At 46.5% G+C, this 16,408-nt stretch overlaps 2 protein-coding genes across 3 annotated transcripts; one reads left to right on the top strand and one right to left on the bottom strand.

Annotated features, from left to right (window-relative positions):
• Window positions 5,978-9,521, top strand: LOC8062952 (zinc finger CCCH domain-containing protein 24). Of its 2 annotated transcripts, none has more exons than XM_002466574.2 (2): window positions 5,978-6,348; window positions 6,688-9,521. In XM_002466574.2, the coding sequence occupies exon 2, from the start codon at window positions 6,714-6,716 to the stop codon at window positions 8,949-8,951; it is 2,238 nt and encodes a 745-aa protein (XP_002466619.1). In that variant the 5' UTR covers window positions 5,978-6,348; window positions 6,688-6,713; the 3' UTR covers window positions 8,952-9,521. The 2 variants fall into 2 exon arrangements, with proteins under 2 accessions (XP_002466619.1, XP_021306380.1); XM_021450705.1 differs by lacking the exon at window positions 5,978-6,348 and adding an exon at window positions 6,387-6,507.
• LOC110431852 (alkaline ceramidase-like) lies at window positions 11,449-15,539 on the bottom strand. The gene is made up of 3 exons (XM_021451539.1): window positions 15,315-15,539; window positions 14,767-15,121; window positions 11,449-12,336 (listed from the first exon to the last, which is right to left on the bottom strand). The coding sequence occupies exons 2-3, from the start codon at window positions 15,021-15,023 to the stop codon at window positions 11,820-11,822; spliced, it is 774 nt and encodes a 257-aa protein (XP_021307214.1). The 5' UTR covers window positions 15,024-15,121; window positions 15,315-15,539; the 3' UTR covers window positions 11,449-11,819.

Genomic DNA, 16,408 nt, shown 5'->3' with positions numbered 1-16,408 from the left:
GCACAGCTAGAGCTGTTGATTCCGATGATGACCGCCCAGTTTGGCGTAGGCTCCCAGGCAAAATTGGAACACATCCAATACCTCTGCCGATAGGTTTTCTCGTCTTCCGAAATTTCTACCTTACAAGGATCACCACAAAAGCACATAGGTACTGAAACACCGCTAGGAAGCGGCTTGTGGATGTACGGACTCCCAGTCGTCCGGCCATAGCTACAGTTCAAAGAATTCAATTCTAAGAAATCATAGCAATTAACGATTCAACCGAAAACTAGAATTTACCAAATGATAAATAATAATGAATGAAATTTATCGAAACATGTCGAAAGGTTACCTTGGTTTGCTACTTTTTCCACGACGTGGCATTCTACGATTGCATAATATAAATATTAATCATCCATTCAAAAATCTAGAAATGGTATATATCTAAGTTTACAACATACGTGTAATATAGGTCAAATCAATGTGTCAAAAACTAATATGTGAAAGAGTATACCTGGCTCTTCAAGATCTATGGAAAAAATCAAACTTTTGATGGTCACAATATTGAATCCAAATTCGTGCTCGGTTTTTGGAGAGAAAGAGCCGAGAGGGGAGATGAAAATCTGAACAATGCGTCCACGGGTAGCGAAGTCCGTCGGCTGGTATGTAGTAGGGAGCTCGGCGCCGTGATCTGTGGCGCCGAGCTCTCTGCCACGTCAGATCCACGTCAGAAGCTACGTTGGCCGCACCCAGGACCTCGGCGCCGTGATCCATGGCGTCGAGACGTGATACCTCGACGCCATGATGCATGGCGTCGACCCCCTGGGTCCATTTCTGCATTTAAGTTTTCCAAGGGTCTAATTGTGAAATTTTTTTAAAAAAAGAGCCAAATTGTAAAAAATTGGGGCTCTCGCACAGGGACCAAAAAAAAAAGTACAACCAACTGTTCCTTTGAGATCTCTTTGTGAAATGAATTCCTGGAATTTGGTTCCGTCGACAAAGCGGCCCGGCCCAATGCGCCGGATCAGGACTAGGAACATCAGACATTCAGACGTGACGTTGAGATCGCCATCAAAGGGCACTATCACGTCCTTGCCGAACTCACCGGGGCATGTCGACATCGTTTAGGCGAACCACATGGAATTCTGTAAGGATCAGTCGGTACAGTATATATCCCCAGGATCTATATATATAGGCTAGTAGGCCGGACGGCAGCTTAACAAGCAAATAAAAGCTCCTCAGTTTTCTTGCCTCGATTGGCAAGGACTTGCCGGGCTGGGCTCTACCTCTACAGCGTTCATGAGTACAGCAACTGGAGTCTGGAGAAAATATGATAGTGGGCACCAAGCCACCAACATTGGTGGGCCGGCCTTGTCACTACTCCTATCTGACACGCAGTAATACTTGTGCCTGTGGCAGCGTGCATGCTTCCAAAAAGCCAGATCAAAGCTATCCAAGTGATGTACATGTGTGTTTGTCGGTATTGGTCGCCAAATGTTTCGAGCCACTATCGCTGCTGTCGTATTCGACGAAGCACTCCTTTGTTAACACCGACGAGGCTCCTGTACGTTGGCAGTTTGGCACGTCGCATAACTGATTGAACCGGAACGACGGATTGAGCACCACCACCACCAGCGTCCAAAACCTTGCCCCGGGGCCTGATGACTTTTCGCGGCGCACTAGCCGGAACGCCGGATCCTGCCATACACGGCAGTTCGTTCCTCCACTGGGGATCGGGGGGATCCAGTCATCCAGCCCCCTGTTCGTGTCATCCCTCGTGCTCTCGTGCCAGGACCGGACTGTGAAGTCCTCTCACTCACTCAAAGTCGCCAAAATCAGGCAGCTAGCAGCAGGTACCGAATTCGTGGAGTAGCGCAACCAACCAGGCAGACGTCTCCGACGGCGACGTCGGCCGGCCTCCAATTCCATGGGTCCAGCGGCACGGCAGCGGGGGCGCGAGCGAGGTCGCGACGCAACCACAGGCAGCGCTCTGCTGCTGCTGCCGGGCGCGCGGGCCGCCTGCCTGTCTGAGATACCCACAGCAGTTTCGCGCACGGGGCGTGCCGGACCTGGGACCACGCGCCGCGGCGCGCCGTGCGTGCCATCATGCGGCGTGCGGTGCGGCCGTCGTCCCCCCCGCCTGTGGCGTCGCGGCGCACGGGCGCGGAACCCACCCACCTACCCCCCGCATCCCCGTTGGTGAAAACCGCGCGCGGCCCCGCACGCACGGGCCACCAGACCACGGGGGCAGACACAACACAAACGCCCGATCGATTCGCTGGCCCCCGTACCGTACACCGCGCGCGCGCGGTGCCGGCCTCGGCCCCCGCCAGGCGCCAGGCGAACCGACTCGGGGTTCCGGCGGCAGGACAGGGCGGATCGGTAAAACAAACCGGCGGGGGGCGAGGACACCAGGACAAGCGGACGCGAACGTGAGCGTCGGAAATTTCGAGAAGCGCGGAAAGGGACGCGCACTCGGGCCGGGCGGGTGCCTGTCGTACTAGGTACTCGCGCTCGGTCGCTCCTACCGCTGCTGTGCTAAGACACTAGACAGACTCGACGTGGGTGGCGGGGCTACCCGCCAGCCAGCGAGGAGCGGTGGTCGACCCTCCGCGTGGGCGTGGTGGTGATTGCTGCCGTCATCGCGGCGCGGGAGGCTGTCGTCGCGTCGTCGTCTCCCGCCTGCCCGCGGCAGCGCGGCTTTGGGTGCGGGGGCTGGGAGGCCTCGCCTCATCCGGAAGACCGGAATGAGCATGTGCAGGCGGGCGGGAACGTGGCCCGGGGCTGCTGCCGCCGCCGCCCTCGTTAGGTCGTGGACTCGTGGCCGTGGAATGGAAATATTCGGGGGCGGCGGGCGGCCGGTCGGTTGCTACCGTTTCACGCACCTTGTAAGAGCCAAATTAAAAGTGAGATTTGAGTAAGTGATATATGTTATAATGGTAAAAATGTAAATGCCCGATTCGGATGGACGGACATGATGTTAGTTTGCCGTATGATGAACAGGAGAAGCTAGTCTTGAAACTTGGTGTGTTGTGCTTTGCTGTGTGGCTGGTTCATCTAGCTCTGGCCTCTGGGCTCCAAAATCTCTTGAGGTAATTCATGGTACGTTGGATAATTAATAAGTTACCGACGGGAGCTTTGGCTTGGTTCCCGAGCAAGGATTTGGTGAGGTAGTCACTTCATTTAGAACATAGAGAGGTCTAGGTCCCTTTTTACAATAGATGTTTTCTTTAATAATAATCTTGCAAGAGTCTGGATGAATCAATTCAGCACTTATAGGATTTGGTAAAACATACTTGCAAAAAAAAAGAAAATAATTTGGTGAAAAATAAGATTTCCAAAGGAGCAAAGGGATTCTCTCTTCATAAACAGATGTGCAAATCCTTTGCATGATCCGGGGAAAAAAGGAGCAAGGGATGTAACGGTAAACCTAGTGCCTCGTAGTACTCAATAAACCACACTTTGTACACAGTCTCAAAAGTCTAAGGCCTTGTTTAGTTCCCAAAAAATTTTGCAAAATTTTTCAGATTCCCCGTCACATCGAATCTTTAGACACATGCATGAAGTACTAAATATAGACAAAAATAAAAACTAATTGCACAGTTTGGTCGGAATTGACGAGACAAATCTTTTGAGCCTAGTTAGTCCATGATTGGACAATATTTGTCAAATACAAACGAAAAAGCTACAGTGTCCATTTTGCAAAATATTTTGGAACTAAACAAGGCCTAACTTTAACTCTTTATTTTTATAAAAATATTTATCAAAAAGTGATATATGTATATTTTTATGAAAATATTTTTCAAGATAAATCTATTCATATGGTTTTCACATTTTCAAATTCATACAATTTAAAAGTTATTCATGATTTTATATTTCATATTTAACCTAAAATCTTGTCCAAAACGACTTTCGGGTATGGAGGAAGTATCATTTAATTGAAACAAGTCCGGATAAACAAAATCTTCTACACTCGCTTTCATTCCTATTGAGAATTCTCAAACACATACACTTCTCTCTCTCTCTCTCTCCTTCCATTCTCTACCAACTTCTTTTTTTACTCCACGCCAACCATTTTTTTAAAAATAAGACGTGAAATGTTTTGTGTACAAACTTTATAAAATCAAAGGAATTTAAATCTGTGCACATCACATGTTTAACTATATTTCACCAACAAGGCCTCAATTTGTTTACGCCTACCGCAACTCGGTCATGAAAGAAAAAAATATAGACAAGTGGAGAGCAAGAATAGATTAAAGGGCAACTCTGAGCGTGAGAATAAAGAGATGAAAGAAAAGATATATCTTTTTTTTTCTCAAATTTGGACGTGCTTTGTTGCACGCTACATTCCGCCAAACCGCATGCACGGCAGCATGGTGCCACCCATGTTAGGTCTCCACCAGACTTGGCCCAACGGTCATGTTTGTACCTTGATCTCGTGTCTTGGTTGGGGACGCCCAGCCCAATGACATGGTTGGTGGGGCCCTGTCGTGCAACACATATAAAGGGAGGTAGGAGTCGGGGCTCAGGTCACGAGGTTCACTATCGCCACACCCTACCCACTTAAACCCTAATCCGATCTCGTGGGTCGTGCTATGAGCGACGGGAAGCGCCACTAGATCCCACCACCGCCGCTGCCGCATCGACTCGTCTCCTCTACATCCTCGACGTCTATGACGCCAAGGGAAACCACCCCGGTGCCAATCTACTGCTAGCAGTCCTGTAAGTGCTATCACTGACAATTGTGGAGTAAGAAAACAACGTTACAGTTAGGCAAGACACAATGCAAAAATGAATTGGGTTTCTATGTGGCTGTCGGTTCCTAGGTACAAACCAAGCAACAACCAATTATTGTGGCGCTGCCCCAGTTAGGCGTGGCTGGTTGTGGCGAGGAACAAGACACCATTTGTGTGTGAATCCAACCCCTTTTTCGGCTCTATTTTTTTTTGTATTTTTAACATCACGCACATAATAATATGTGTTACTTGTTGTCTTGATGGTTGGAAGATTAGGACAATATATTTGGGGGCTGTTTAGCTGTGAGCTTATAAAAAAAAACTATTGTAAGCTATATATTATAAAAACTGTAAGCTGGTGGAAGCTCAAATTCCCTCTCTATATCTCCCTTGAAGTATTTATGAAACAACTCTTAGAAAATACAGAAAGCCAAAACATAGGGTTCACGGTGCTATAAAATAAAAATTATGTCATACCATGACTTTTGAAAGAGTAGTATGAGCTTCCACCAATTTAGTTGGCTTTCCACTCTTTCCACACAAGTAACACTTTTAGAAACTAAACCAAATATTACTTTCTTACCACCTATAATCTCTAACTAGATTTTAGAGGTAAAAACATACTCCCTTCATATCGGATTTAGAAGTTGTTTTTGGATAAGGTTTGGGTCAAACATTGAGACTATAAATCATCAATATTTTTAATCTGTTGAGTTTATAAATATAAAAATTATATGGATAGATTTATCTTGAAAAATACTTTCATAAAAGTATACATATATCAATTTTTCTAATTTTCTTTTTATAAAAATAAGCGGTTGTTTTGAAGACCGTATCGTTGTCCTAAATAACTTCCAAATTCTATACAGAGTGGGTATTTTTTATCTATATCTATTTCTAAAGTCTTTAACCAATCCAAGGCCTTGTTTAGTTACAAAATATTTTGGGAAATTGACACTGTAGCACTTTCGTTTGTATTTGACAAATATTGTCCAATCATAAACTAACTAGGCTCAAAAGATTCGTCTCGCCAATTCCGACCAAACTGTGCAATTAGTTATTATTTTCGTCTATATTTAATACTTTATGTATACGTCTAAAGATTCGATGTGACGGAGAATCTGAAAAATTTTGCAAAATTTTTTGGGAACTAAACAAAGCCCAAAGGGCACCTTTGCATATTTTCTGTCCCACTGTATTACCTCGGCTTTAACTGCTGACTGTAGAGACTAGTAAAGACTAAAGAGGCTGCTTCCATTGCGCGAGAACCCGCAACTCGTTCAGTCCCACTTCCCCGCTTCTAGAGTCTAGTCCTCTCTTTTCAGTTTCTCGCTCCCCACTTTCCCCATTTTTACCGCACCTCTCTCTTTCTCTCTCCTCCCTCGGCGTCTCGCACACCCCAGCAGCTTCGTCTCCCCTCCCCTTCCTCCGCCCCAACAATCGGAACCGGATAGATAGATCGGCCCTATCTTTGCCTCCTCCCGGACGACTCGGCGCAAGGTCGCAGCTTTTCTCTCGATCTTTCGCGCTTCCCCGTTTTGACGCCTGCTCCCCATGGGGATTCTGGAGATCTTCGGGGCGGTTCGCTGCTGAGATGGTTCGCCGCATCACGCGCTTCTGTGACTCTCAACAGGTAGGCTTCCCTAGACTTTCCTCTTTCTTTACTCCGATCTGCTGCACGGAGCAGCTGGGGAGTACTATTCACTTGTCTTCTCTGGCCGCTTGAGAGCGTGAGCTCGGTGGAGGAGTCCTGATCTAGCACAAGATTGGATTTTTGTGGGGTTGATTTGAGGTGTTTTTTTCTTGCGCGATTTGGTGGTGTGGGCTTTCTTCCTTCCATTTATGTAGCATCCGTCTTCTGTGCTGCTTCCGATTTTGTGGGATTTCTAGTCCATATCTCGCACCAGTGATGACTTGCTTGACTAGCTTCTTGACTGGTTTCCTGTTGTTCTGTTTCTCATCGTTGCTTCAGTTCTTCCGATCCGAGGATCCCCGGTGATGAACGGCATGCCGATCTCTGCGTCCTCTGCGGCAGGCGTCGACGGCGGCGCGGTGGCGGCCGGCACGCCCATGAAGAATGCGACAGCGGCGGCTGCTGTCGCCGAGATGGCGAGGCATCTCACCGTCGACACGGAAGACGCCTTCGCAGGCCTGCTGGAGTTCGCCGCTGACGACAACGCGGAGGGGCTGCGCCGCGCGCTGGAGCGCGCGCCGCCTGCCGCCGCGGACGAGGCCGGCCTCTGGTACGGCCGCCGGAAGGTCCTGGAGCACCGCACCCCGCTAATGGTCGCCGCCACCTATGGGAGCCTTGCTGCGCTCCGACTGCTGGTGTCCCTCCCGTCTGTTGACGTCAACCGCCGCTCGGGCACGGACGGCACCACTGCCCTCCACTGCGCCGCCTCTGGTGGCTCACGGACGGCGGTTGAGGCCGTGAAGCTGCTGCTGGGAGCGGGGGCAGACGCTGACACCATGGATGACGCTGGGCGCCGTCCGGCTGATGTGATCTCTGTGCCACCGAAGATGTTCGACGCCAAGTTCGCCCTTCAAGATCTTCTTGGATTCCCCAAGTCTGAGCATGGCATGCTACGGGTGGTGACAAGGTCCACCAACTCAATCTCATCGCCCGTTTCATCCCCCACTGCAGAGGATGCACGGTCACCGTCTGCTTCTGTGATGATGATTTCAAAGTTTGGTGACTTGCCTAGGGTTGCGACATCGGAGAAGAAGGAATACCCAGTGGATCCGTCCCTTCCAGACATCAAGAACAGCATCTATGCTTCCGATGAATTCCGCATGTACTCGTTCAAGATCCGCCCTTGCTCACGGGCGTACTCGCATGACTGGACTGAGTGCCCCTTTGTCCACCCAGGAGAGAATGCTCGACGCCGAGACCCCCGCAAGTACCACTACAGTTGTGTGCCATGCCCAGATTTCAGGAAGGGCGTGTGCAGGCGCGGAGATATGTGTGAGTATGCTCATGGAGTGTTCGAGTGCTGGCTCCATCCAGCGCAGTATCGGACACGCCTATGCAAGGATGGTACAAGCTGTAACCGCCGCGTCTGTTTCTTTGCCCACACAACTGATGAACTCCGGCCATTGTATGTCTCCACTGGATCAGCAGTGCCATCCCCAAGGGCTTCTGCAACAGCTGCTATGGAGATGGCTGCAGCAATGGGCTTAATGCCTGGTTCCCCGTCATCGGTTTCAGCGGTAATGTCCCCATTTACCCCACCAATGTCGCCTTCGGGCAATGGGATGCCCCCTTCGTTGGGTTGGCAGCAGCCAAATGTTCCAACATTACACCTTCCAGGCAGCAGCCTTCAGTCAAGCAGGCTTCGAACATCACTTAGTGCAAGGGATATGCCTGCTGATGACTACTCCATGATGCCAGATCTTGATTCCCAACTTATGAATGATCTGTGCTATTCCCGTCTCAGTTCATCCACAGGGAACCACTCTGCTCGGACCAAGTCCCTGAATCCATCAAACCTGGATGATCTCTTCTCTGCTGAAATGGTCTCATCCCCGAGGTATAGTAATGCTGACCAGGGTGCTATGTTTTCACCTTCTCACAAGGCTGCTATTCTGAATCAGTTCCAGCAGCAGCAGCAAGCACTGCTTTCTCCAATCAACACAGGAGTTTACTCTCCAAAGGCAGACAACCAGCAGTTACCTTCACACTCATCTCTGCTGCAAGCATCACTTGGGATGTCCTCCCCTGGCCGGATGTCTCCACGATGTGTTGAATCAGGCTCCCCAATGAACTCCCACCTAGCTGCTGCTCTTGTCCAGCGTGAGAAACAACAGCAGACAATGAGAAGTCTCAGTTCTCGTGACCTTGGGCCTAGTGCGGCACGAGCTTCAGCTCTCGGCTCCCCTCTAAGCTCATCATGGTCTAAGTGGGGATCTCCTTCAGGGACACCAGATTGGGGCGTAAATGGTGAAGAATTGGGTAAGCTCCGCCGCTCATCGTCCTTTGAGCTGAGGTCTGGTGGTGATGACCCTGATCTCTCTTGGGTGCATACACTGGTTAAGGAATCTCCACCAGAGAAGCAAGTTACTACAGCTGAATCAATTAATTCTGTTGGACCCTCACCCCTAATGCCTCCCGGCATGAACAGCGGCGAAGGTTCTGGTCTGAACACCCAGCTGGATGCACATGACCAAGCCGCAGTTATAGGAGCATTGCTTGAACAGATGCAGCTTGATCAGCAGATTGGTAGTCTAGCAACATAGGTGCACAATGAGCCTGGAAGGTGTGAGGATACTATATTCTTATCTAATGAATTCCAAGTTCTTTTTCCCTGTCAATTAAGGTATTCAACAAAGATGGATTGCTGAAGGTGGTGATTCAGAGATTGGTTTTCTTTAATTTTGGAGGTAAATCATATACATTATTGAGGTTCCAGTAGGTTAAAGAGTGAAGTTCCTCAGGTTGGGGTTGTTCCATGGCCAACCCAGGTAGAATCGCACCCCGGCAGCATCAGTTCATCGATTGGAGTTCTCTATTTTGTTAATTAACCCTGTTAAGAAAAGAAGGCTTGTTCGCCGTGTCGGAATTCTTTCCTTTTCCCTAGTGTTGTTTATTTTGTTCATTATTATGATATCGATACTTGATGTACTGATGGTGTAAGTGGTTACTTGGGATCCTATAGTAGCTCTGCCAAGTTGAAAGGTATTTTTTTTCACCCTTTACCATTTGTCGTGGATTATCTTGTGGCCTTGTTTTGGTTAGACCTTGAGGCCTGCATAATCCTCCTGGATGATATTTGCAATAATGTAATATTGTTTTTGAACTTGTTGCTATTGTTTCGATCTCGCTGTTCATATTCATCTGGACTATATCCACCTGTATCTGGTGAAATTCTGACGTGTTCACGAATGGTTGGTGGAGTTCGGTGGATGCTGAGCTCAATGGGACGAACACCTTTTTCAGCTGTGCATTCGTGTGATGTTCTGCATGCGTTTGACTGGTAGATAGGCTATTAGGCTTGGTTAGTGGGCGTTGAGTGTGCGTGCTTGTGTTTTTTTATCTGGTGCATTTTGATTTGCCAAATGTGAGCGAGCGAGGTCGTGCGTGGAATATTAATCTGCTGCTGCTGCGAGATTGGAATCTTATCCTCGTCAATCCCCACTCAGATCGTGATTCGAATTCCTACCGGTGTTTCGTGGACACGTACCAGTGGCAGGATTCTTGTGTTTTCTTAATGCATGCGTGCAGAACAGAGTCAGGAACACATGGTTAATCTTCTAGAGAAGTCATGTGAGTTTTTTCCACGATTTCTTTTGTGCTACTAGAACCAGAAGAGAATAACTTCCCAGCTTCAAGTCTGCCAGAGGCCACTAAAGAAGCACTCGACGACACAAAAACATGCTGATGTCCCTTTCCCGGTTGTTTATCTACACTGAAGTTTGAATTGCTTCTGCTTGAAAACTGCGGCCACAGCCTCTTCAACTTTGCATAGTTTTTACTGACAGACGTCTGCTGTTAGTAGCAACAAGTACCCCCAAAATTTCAGAGTAACAGCACCAAGGTTTAGTTTGAGCCCGGCGGAAGGTTCGGTGCTCCGAGCAACTGAACGACTGCGCCGCTTCTAGGGTCCCCGCCCGGAAAGCGCAGGGATTCAGCAGGTACGGTACGTCGGCATTGCTTGCAATTGCAAGTTTCCCGGCGATGGTCCACTCTGGATCCCCGTCCGGAATAATGCAGCAGCAACCAGGAGTCCAGGAGGACGCAAGGCCCATGCCTTGCCAACGTGCAGGGAGCATGGGTTGCTGGACCTGCATTTCCTTCTCTGGGACATGCCCTACAGTTAGTTGTTCGACGGGAAGCGCTATTTACGGACAAAGCAGGAGGTGACGAGATCTGCTGCCACTAGCGGTAGTGAATCCTAGCTGCCGGCACGACCCCGTCTACCAGACAACCTGCCGTCTTAGAGACCGCTGGGAATACCGAGACGAGGCCATCCGCAAATCCTCAAGGACCATATCTGCTGAGCACATGCTCTCACCTTCCCTCCGTGCCAATTGGTTCATCAGAAATGAACGTAATTTTATTTTTTTTTAAAAATGAACGTAAGGTTCATCAGAAATGATAAGCAACAACTAGAGTCAAGACTTCGAATCAATGGGATTCCTTGTGGTAACTTGCTCATCCAACATCCAGGTTTTCCGGCCAATTGCCAATCAAAGATATTGAAGACGTTTATCGGAGTAAGCCATAGCGCTGGGATTCCTTGTGGTAACTTAGAGGCCAACGAGAATGCTAGACAGCTATGCCTTTGCCAATTGCCAATCAGAGACCCTTTTTTTTTTTTTTTGACAAAACCAATCAAAGACCTTGAAGACGTTTATAGGAGTACACTGCCTGCAAACGTTCACAAAAGTGCACATGCTAATAATGGTGGTAAGACTAAGTATGTCTTTTAGAAGTTTCAAACAAAGACTATGTAGTCATCCAAACATGCAAAAATGGCACGAAAGTGAACCCATTCTCCTAAGAGCGGAGATGTTCCCACCAGTAGCACACCATGCAAACAATGGTAGCACGTAACAGCGTAACAGCTTACTATCCAGATAAACAGCCTACACCACCCGTTGACACACCTACTAATTACTATCCAGATAAACAGACCAGGACACCGGAAGACATGCTTCTCCCGAAGCACTGCATACAAAAATAACCATCAGAGCAACAACAGCTCAACTCACAGGGGAGTTGTCTATTGGCAGCAACAGAAGTCAATGAATGGATGTATCTCCAGGCAGAGTGCTGACTAGTACAACAGGACCCCATTCAACGACAAACGAATAAATCAATAACTTAGTCCTATTAGCACCAAAAGGCAATTTCAAAGAAACCAAAAGAAAGATGGCCAAAACTAGGACACCAACACTCCAACTAATCTCTGTTCAATGATCAAGTATGGTACAAAACAGGAGTCAGTCAAAAGTTACCAAAAATCTGTTGTGACATCAGAACATTTATAGTCTGTGATCATTTGGGCGCCCATATACAAAAAAAAAAACCTTGTCTGCGAGCATTGGGGGCATTAGCTTACTGGCGGCGGACTGAATAGCATCAATGTTCAACAGAGATAGAAATCATTCCCTCTTTTCTGGTTTCTGGACCTTGACGTAAGGCAAGAATCCAAGAAGGTGTGTGATCCGCGGCTCCCACCCACGTTGCTGAGCCCGACAAAACATTAGGAATGTGTTTGCATAGTATGAGTTGAGGCCCATAAGCACATGCCACCATGCGTGCCCCTGCGGGTTGACATACCAATGTGAAAGCTTCTTACAGAAGATGCGATCAACTAGCCAGCAGAGAGTCCCAAGGGTTAATGTAAGAACCCAAAGCTTTGCAAGCCGCTTCGCCGCCATGTCTTTCGTCAGTATGTAGTACTTGTACATCCGGGGGATGCAGAGGAAGCACAGGACAATGTAATGCAACTTGAATACAACTTGGAACCGGGCAAAGAAATGAACTACTGCAAAGGCAGCACCATATAGGAAAAGGAAAGTTGGCATTGTGCTCCTGTAGTGCCAGTCCGGTGAATAAAGGACATACATATAAAGAAGGATCTCCCAGACCATCGGAGTCTCATCACTCTGTTGCAGGCTGGAAAACAGAACGTCAACAAAGCAACATATTACCAAAAAGAATTTGCAAAAAGTAGAGTGAAGATTACGGAAATTAATTTCAAAATGACTAAACAGGTCACAGAGGTAGGAAGTGTATGAAAACATCCAACAGTGAGCAGTGTGCTAAAAGTACATTGCACACACAAAAGGTGATGATCCAGCAAATCACAACACTTCACACTCCTAAAAGGCAGAGAAACCCTTGAGTTTTGAGTATGGATTCTAGTCCTCGTTTCAGGCAGGCGTTATAAAGTTAAACAGATGCGTCCCAATTTCAAATGAGTTTCTATGCTGAGTGAAGTATATGGCAAAGGTCAAAATTAACCATTGTTACTTGTTAGTGTTTTTTTTTGTCATTTGATACACTCAATGATTGGTCAGGCTGAAGCTGCCAGTTGATCCGTCATAAGAGATGACTAGATTACCTTAGTTTTTTTTTTCACGAAACTGTTGATGAAGACTGATTAGAAGCAGATACAGCAAAATAGAACAAAAGCAGATCATCCAACAAATGCGGCAGACAAATGCTGAGATTTATCAATGGACTGAACAGAGAGATTTTGGGCATCACAATCACAGCATATGCCAACCAGTGTGTTGGTCAGCAAGTGCATCAATATATTGCCAAAAATGGAACCATATGTGCCAAAATTGAACACACAATTTATGCATTAGAGGTAGTTTCTGCAGGCATGTGCATGCAAAGTGTATTTGGTGCGTCCAGGTAGCCGTTACTTAAGAGGTAGATCAGGAACCATTTTTTGCACAAACAAGAATCTGAAATGGAAAAAGTAAACAACACAACAAAACACAAGAAAGAATACTGAACATCTAAGCAATATACCAATGTTTTACAGACAATTTCAACCATGTTTGTTTGCGAGCTAGAATTTTTGTACAGGAGAGATATGCTTTCAGGGTTTAGAGGGAAATAAATTCTTGTGCACGCTACTGCTGAAAGACCTGTGGCAGAAGTTGACACACTACTCTAGCACATGGACTGATGTCAATCAAGACATTATGAAGAAAAACACTCCTGAGAAAGCTTGTGCAGTAACAGAACTGTTGTAAACTGTGACTTAATCTGCACAAAAATAGAAGACCAATGCAAATGCTACGTCCTGAGCCCACTGTGCAGCGCCAAATGCACATGAAGACTGCAATGTAAGTGACAAAAAGGGAAAGATTGCACAAAAAGAGCCCAAAAATGCTATGTTCCACGTCACCCAATGGCCTACAAATTGCGCCAAAATATGTAGCCTTGCAGCAACAAATCTTAAATCAGCAGTTCCTTGGTGGTTTTGACAGAATGCACGCAAAGTTTACCCAATCCCCCCCCCCCCCACACACACACAAATGCCCGGTGCACCCAGCCACCCACCATATGCATGTGTATTCACCATATAAGTCACTCAAAAATTCAAGTTCAGCCTACTAGTAACTTAGTATTGCTATGCCCCCACCCCCAAATGTTTTTTTTCCTATGGGTATCTCAATATTGAATATTCTGAAAGTTTATCTACTGAATCTGCACATAATCCAAGAGATAGATATTTTCATGTTTTGAGTCAAAATATATAATACTAGAAAAGGTTGCACAAAATAAAAGGAGCAAGCCAACTGCGCAATGAAAATTTTTTTATATAAAAAAAAACTATGAAACATTGGGTCAGTTCCATATCTATAATTCTACAGAGAAAAGCAAAAAGATGAATGCTCAAGAAGATAAATAATGCAGATGTTCTTGATGAAGCAACTAGAAGCAATAAATTAGAAATGTCCTTACAGTTAATAGCTAACACACTTTTATTTTATAACAGATGAACAGCTCATCTTCTGTGCAGTTTTATACGTAAAACAGCTAGATGGAGAAATAATTTCCAGTCTTATGCCAATGGCACTTTCCCAAAATGGTATCGACAGTTCTAACTTTAATACATACCCCCCTCCAGTCAAAAAAATACTTAGCACATTTGACTAATGGTCTTTGATGCCTATATTTGACTAATAGAGTATATTCGTATAATCCTTCAAAATTATGAGAATTTAAAAGTGTTTTTTTTTAATATGAATTACACGTTTCCAAACTCAATAATTCAAAAATTATTCATGTTTGTATTTATTAAGGTTTGACCAAATCTACATGTTTTTGTGACTGGAGGGAGTAGAGAAAAAGCATATGGCTAATTAATTAATATCTTACAACACCAAGTATACCATAGCAAACAAACAACACAAAAATACAATGCACAAGGCCATTCCATAATGATCGGAACTCGATCAAGTGCATTCAAGAAAAGAATAAGCTCTAGTTATAACAGTTTCTCGAGTAGGTACCAGTAATCACAAAGTTAAAAGTGTCATTTCACATAAACATAATGAAGTTTCAATTTAAGAGAAAACTTACAGAAGTTGCAAGGTGGCATGGAAAATCATACTCCCAATAGCAAGTATCATATTGGATACGTGAAGGACACTGAACCGTTTCTCAAAACCTTGGCGGAAAGCATTCACTAATCCAATAACCGCCAAAAGAACGCATGGGACATTAGAGATGGTATTGTAGAATTCTGCGATATATGATGAGTGTGCATAATTCTCCTCGCACAACTCAGTCGTTGACGTAACAGGCCCCCAGAAGCTCGCTACCATTGAATCCGCCATTCTTAGCTCTTGATTTCCTACCCTAGCAACAGCCTAAGTCACCAGAGTTGGATATCAATGTGGTTGGTGCTAAATCATGAATGCACCAAAGAAGTAATCTGCAAGGATGATATACAAATCAGGGTTCCAAAAAGCAGCGCTTCGTTATGGGTATAAGCGCTCCCAAAGCGGCGCGACCGCCTTGGTGGAGCAGCGGCTGCTGGCTCCCGCGGGCCGGGCGCGCAGCGCAGCCGCAGGGGCCGGGCGCCGTCGACGGTCCAGCGGAGGCGGAGGGGAGAGGGAGGTGCGTACGCAGGGTCGCCGGCCGGTGTGCGGAGGACGGAGGCGAGGGCGAGGGCGAGGGCGAGAGGCGGGAGGGGGAGCCGCTGACGCTGCCGCCGAGCCTGAGCGCCGCCTCCTTCGCCTGCGCGCCGAGCGCGTGTGGGGTAGGGAGCAGAAGATGGAGCGCCGGCGAAGATGGAGCGCCGTCGGCGGATGTCAGGCTTTGTGCCTTCGCACAGTGTTAGGGTAGAAACGTATGGGTGTGGCGAGATGTGGGTTTGGGCTGAATTAATGGGCATTTAGATGGGCCACTAAATAAAAGCCCACACCATCCTTTTTTCTTTTCTTTTTCATTTCTTTTCTTTTTACATCTTTTGACAAATCAACACATAATTTGTATCCATATTTATGTGCAATTTTGTAAATCCACATCAACCTACATTACCTTTTATTGATCCCCATTTAACTGTAATTAAATTCCATGCTTCACCAGAAGACATTTGATTTTAAACATGGACTAGTGTCCATTGGGCTTCCTAGCCTCCTATCACAGATCCGCTAGGAATCGAAACCTTTAGAATTAGAGTTTTAGTGAGAGAAGCATGATTGTGAATGAAGAATAGAGACAAATTTCGATTGAGGTTTTCTAGTTTCAGTTCCTCGCTATAAGACATAACGACTTTAGGCGTTATATGCCAACATGATTCCTACCATAACGACAAGTAAGTCACTATCAACTCACACCACTGCGGCTTAACTGTCGTCGTAACTCCACCTTGACCGATGCTATTTTCTCTATTGCCAAACGTGCAATAGTAGTCCCAGATCCTTCTTGCCTTCTCTTTGGTGGCGTTGACATTGACCCTCCCTCGAAAAACTGCTTGTCCCTAAGAAGCCCTAGATGGAAATCTTTGCTAAATATCATGAGCTTCATCCCACGTCGTCAAGGTTAGTGAGTGAGCGGACCACTACACCCTAAATATGTGACAGTGAAGAAGCCCCAATCTACATCATACACAATGTTATCATAAATGCTAAACGGGAAATAGTCAGTCACCGTTCATTTAGCGTTTAGACTGTTTAGATGGTGTTTAAACACATTAAAACGATCTAAACGGTTTTAC

This window comes from Sorghum bicolor, chromosome 1 (assembly GCF_000003195.3).
Source record: "Sorghum bicolor cultivar BTx623 chromosome 1, Sorghum_bicolor_NCBIv3, whole genome shotgun sequence".
Taxonomy (NCBI): domain Eukaryota; kingdom Viridiplantae; phylum Streptophyta; class Magnoliopsida; order Poales; family Poaceae; genus Sorghum; species Sorghum bicolor.
Note: the sequence above shows the minus strand (reverse complement) of the source record. Positions and strands in the feature narration are given on the sequence as shown.